Below are 4,913 nucleotides of genomic sequence, written 5' to 3' on the forward strand. Positions count from 1 at the left end.
AGTAATCATTCTCGACTTGAGTCTTTCCTTCAACTCCCACCTGCAATGGCTACCCAAACCCTCCTGAATCTCTCACGGCTGTTCCCTCCCTTCCATCGCAACTATGACTGTATCAGGCCCTTATCGCTTACCTGGAAAACTGACATAACTTCCTGCCTAATCCATCACACATGCTGCAACCCAACTTCTCTTCCTGAAATACACATCTGATCGGACGTGCTCCTAGTAACACGCATACAGCCTCGTCACTTCCATTCCCCACTCCTCCCTCTGCCCTCTATTCCCGCTCTAACAGATCCCTCAGCCCTTTCCACAGTATATGATGTGTTTCCGTATTGTCAGACGTGCAATATGGAAACTCTCTACCTGATTGCTCCTCCCTCTCTCCCTCCTGTCCAGGAAATCGTCATCATTCTTCAAGACTCGGTTTAAATATCACCTCCTCTGTAAAGTATTCTATGACTCATCACACGGTTAATCACCCTCTCTCTTGTAACCTCATGGCATTATGCAACCACTGTAGACTTTGCCATATTATGCCACAATTACTTATCTCCACATCATTCACCTAGCATGGTGTTAGACCCATCACACGGTTTGCTGAATGTATCTGGAATAAAGATATGAATTCATGAATGAACAAAGGGTTAATCTGTCCTTCTCATCCTCTATAGATCGCGCCTGAACCCAAATTGTTCCTGGAAGGGAATCTGGATACGGTCTACCCCATGGCAGTCTATCAGGTTACGGAGCGTTACATGACTAAGGCAGTGTCTACTAAAGTCACAAGATGAACCCCAAGCCAAATTCCTGAGCACTCTCAAGGTCAAAAGGTGGCTATGGGTCTTCGAGATGCCACAATTTACTACGGTCCATGCTGTGGTCAAACCAGAGTGACAAGGCCTGTTCCCTCGAGTTCGCTCATTGAAAGTACTTTTACTGAGCACCTACTGTCTCCTGGACACTGTGCTAGCTAGGCAGAGGACCGAAAGGACTCATCATTAGTTACAACCACAGACAAAGCCACTCATAAGCAAGACAGAATTCCCTCACTCGGCACAGCCTGATTGAGTACCTTCCTGTGCCAGGCTCTGTCCTAAGAGCTGAGGGTACACCAGTGAAAGGACAAACAAGCATCGCTGTCCTCAGACAGATAAGGAACAAGATGAAGCAGTGAAATATATAAAACAGGAAATAATGGCAAGTGCTTGGGAGAAACAAATAAACATGGAAGAGGGAGCGGAAGTGTTGGGAGGGGGGATTAGAGGTTTACATAGGTGGCCAGGGAAGGTTTCATAGCAACTGTAAACACAGAGGTGTGGAAAAGGGCTGTGGGGACACAAAGACAGAGTGACTCCTTCAAGGGAAGCTGGAGAAGGCTTCAGGAGGGACGCGGTTTTTGAGGTGGGATCTGGAGGACAAATGGTGGCTTCTGAAAGGGCATCGAGGTACAGTGAGAACAGCACATGCGAGGGTGCAGAGGCACGCGAGCATGTCACGTGTTGGGAAAGGAAATGGGTTTTATGTAGTTTAAGAAGAGCTTGGGAGACATGGTAAGTCAAGGCCAGAAATGTCAGAAGGACTTTTATGTAAAGGAGACTGGACTTCATTCTATGGGCGACAGGGAGTCCACGAGAGTTCTGGAACTGAGAAGTAAGCTGGTCAGCCTCATTCTAAGAGAGATCACTTTGGAGGCAGTGTGTAGGGCACAGCGGCAGGGGAAGACCAGGAAGGAGGGCCAGGTGGAAGAAGGCCACCATGCCAATCTAAGGAAATGACCACTGTGCTTAGACAGCTGACTGAGTCAGACCACATTTCCGTTGCAGTGTTTACGTACCTGAAATAAACAGGTGTCCACTTCAAAATGCCAGTGAGATGACAGCTCTTTGTCAAACACACTAAAAAAATTCACGTTTCACAGTAGAATCCACAATTAAAAGTCCTTATGACTCTAAGTAAGAAACACCGTGATGACTATGTTTTTAGGTTTCTGCACAACCACTTCAATGGCTTTCTCTATATGATGTTTTCTGTCATTAGCTGCTTGCTTTGATACTTGGACTAAATGTTGTGGCAAATTAGTAAAACGTTTATGTAAAACTTAGTGGAAGGCGAAAAAGTTAGTAGTCAGTGTCAAATGGGCATTTTGTTCACTCACTCAGTGTTAATCCCCACCTTCTAGAGTGCCACGTGAAAACAAAATAAAGCTTGCTAAGTGCTCTCCCAATTAGAAAAGGAAGACATGCTCCTACCAAGTGGGAGGGAGAAAACAAAGCATGACTAATGCCACTCTCCAAATATCCTGAGTACTAAAACTTTTGGTGTATTTCCTTCTGGCCTCTTTTCTAGGGATAGCTGTTTGTTTTACGTGGTTGATATCACACAGTATACACAATCTTGTCATGGCACCATACTTTAAATGATTTCCCCAGTTCGTCACCAGTAACAGCATAAAATGGAACCAGGTATGTGTGTCTGCTCAACAAGCCAAGAGTCTCAGAGGTGAAAGACATGGTAACACTTGCTTTAATTCAAATTTTTGATGATTCTCACATATATTAGCATAAAACCTCTCCATCTGTCCCAATTTGACCTTTGGGGGGAGGGGCGGTATACAGAATGAGCATCATCGCTGCTCCACAGAAGGCACTTCAAATATTCCAGGGCAGCTGTCATGTCTCCCTTCGATTTCTTTTCTTCAGATGAAAGATGAACATTTATTTCTGTCATTGCTCATATTGCAGCCCCTTGGCTAGCCTGGTTCCCTTTGTCTGAACTCTCCCTAGTTTGTCAATGTTCCTCTTAAAACGTGGCACCTGGATTTGAACACGACACTTCAGAGGGACTACCGTTTCATTTTGTCTGGCTGTTATTACACGTCTGCTAGTTCGGCCTACAGATCTATTAACTTTTTAAACAGTCATGTCCAATTACAAGATCAAATACACTTGGGCCCCTGTTAAGACAGACCTCCTCCATTCTTTATTGATACGACTGGTTTTGATTAAGTAAATGCTATCTATGCTAAACTTCATATTATTAGTTTCACTCCAATATCCTAGCCGATTGAGATCGTTTCAAGCCCCGATTCTGCCATCTAGCACAATGGCTACTTTGGTGTTTTTCACATATCGGACACGCATGCCTTCTAAGTGCTCATTTGCATTGCAGTAGGAACACTGGAGACGAAGGGCCTGCACGCAGGACGTGAGCGACCATCCTTCCTGGCTGGCATCGAGCCTTTCACACACAGCCTGTAACTCCACCTAAGTGTACTGCCATCATTCAGCCCATGTTTCTTTGTCGGGATCTGTCACATGCCTTGATTCCATCAAGATAACACGAATAACACTCCCAATGGTTTCTTGCTTTCCTGGGTACTTAAAAATCATCTGTTTAAATGACTGATTCTAGAATTGTTGCCAATTATTGCCAAGGGTTAACATCCAGCTCATTGCTGTTATTTCCACACTTTCCTTTTGCAGCTTGGAAAACTAGAATATTTGTTCAGCTCCAGTCTTCCTTAGAAGCCTGAACAGATTCACATAAATAAATACCCAATCTGAGCACCCTGTGGGTCTATGAACACGACAGAAGTGGGGGCCCACAGCTAAGGTAATAGGAGTAATACGCAGCATTCTGTAGAATTTGGACACAACACTGAACATGAAAGAAAATCAAAAGATGGAAACTAATCTAGATTAGAACTGTCCAGAAGAAACTGCAAGGTAAAAGCAATACAACAAAAGCTAGATTCCCCCAACAGTCTCGACACCTCCCGCGTACAAGCTGCTGCCTCCGCGTACAAACTTCTTCCACGTACCCCGGACCTATTTACCCGTCTTGGGCCATCTCATCAAAATAGAGCTGTCCCTTCAGGCCAGCCTGGGCAACTGCGACCCACTCCATCTACCACAGGTCCTTCTGTGACAGCCACAGTGGCTATTCACTTCTTTGCCTTCTAGAGCACCTTAACTATCTCGTTGTCCCACGACTAGAACATTCCTTGAAATGCTGTGGTAAAAATGTCATGGCCATGGAATGAAAAGGTAGAGTGGCGCTAAGCCACACCGCAGTCAGCTGAGTTCTAAACTGCTAACCTGGTGCTCTGTAATCAAACACTTGGAAAGTTCTAGAGCGGTGGGCCTGAACAAGGGATCGGCATCCTTCTCCCTGATGTTTTAAACATTACAACTGTGCCTGGACCACAGGCCTGGACGTTCTGATGCAATATATGTAGGGCATCTGCAGCGTTTTCAAGCTCCACCGCTGGTTTTCCCCTGGCCTTCTGCTAAACAATCACTGTTCTACGCCTAACTGACTTCTCCAAACTAACAAATGGGTGGTTACCAACCCCTCACCACTATTATGAGATGAAACTTCTTGTTTTTTTCTTTTTTAAATTCACTCTATTCCTACACATACAGTGTTAGTATTAAATAAGCTTTGCATAAGCCGAAAATTAAAAGTTGAGAAGCAAATATATCTCCCAGGTTAATCTGATCCACAGTCAATCTTGCAAGGTAGAAGAGAAATAGTTTAGCATTATCTTTAACAGTTAGGGTCATCTTTATGGTCTTAGATTCTACTTACCGTTTCCAAACTTCTTAAATAAAGACGATAATTTGTGATGTAAACTCTTCCCTTAATGGGGCCATTGAAAGGACATATGTAAATAACTTCTTTGTCTATTAAGATAAAAAAAGGACCCTAAAATAATGGAAATATATACCAAGATACACAACAAATGGCACTAATTTAATATAAACTGTTTGGCTAAGAATAACTATAATAAAAAAAAAATCACTGAAAAAGTTGAAAGCAAGCACTGGCAATGTTTCTGCATTACAGTGCTAGGCATGCTAGGTCCAGCGGCGAACTAGTGGGACCACATGTCACCTCCGGGCACGACC

At 44.0% G+C, this 4,913-nt stretch overlaps 1 protein-coding gene across 4 annotated transcripts in view; it reads right to left on the bottom strand.

The window, feature by feature from the left end:
- MTM1 (myotubularin 1) overlaps nucleotides 1–4,913 on the bottom strand; it is a 99,642-nt gene that overhangs the window by 69,157 nt on the left and 25,572 nt on the right. For all 4 annotated transcript variants that reach the window (XM_011383597.2, XM_011383596.2, XM_023525128.1 and 1 more), the window contains exon 4: nucleotides 4,594–4,688. In XM_011383597.2, coding sequence (XP_011381899.1) covers nucleotides 4,594–4,688 — 95 coding nt within the window. The remainder of the gene's footprint in view (nucleotides 1–4,593; nucleotides 4,689–4,913) is intronic.

The sequence above is a fragment of the Pteropus vampyrus genome, unplaced genomic scaffold (assembly GCF_000151845.1).
Source record: "Pteropus vampyrus isolate Shadow unplaced genomic scaffold, Pvam_2.0 Scaffold529, whole genome shotgun sequence".
NCBI lineage: Eukaryota > Metazoa > Chordata > Mammalia > Chiroptera > Pteropodidae > Pteropus > Pteropus vampyrus.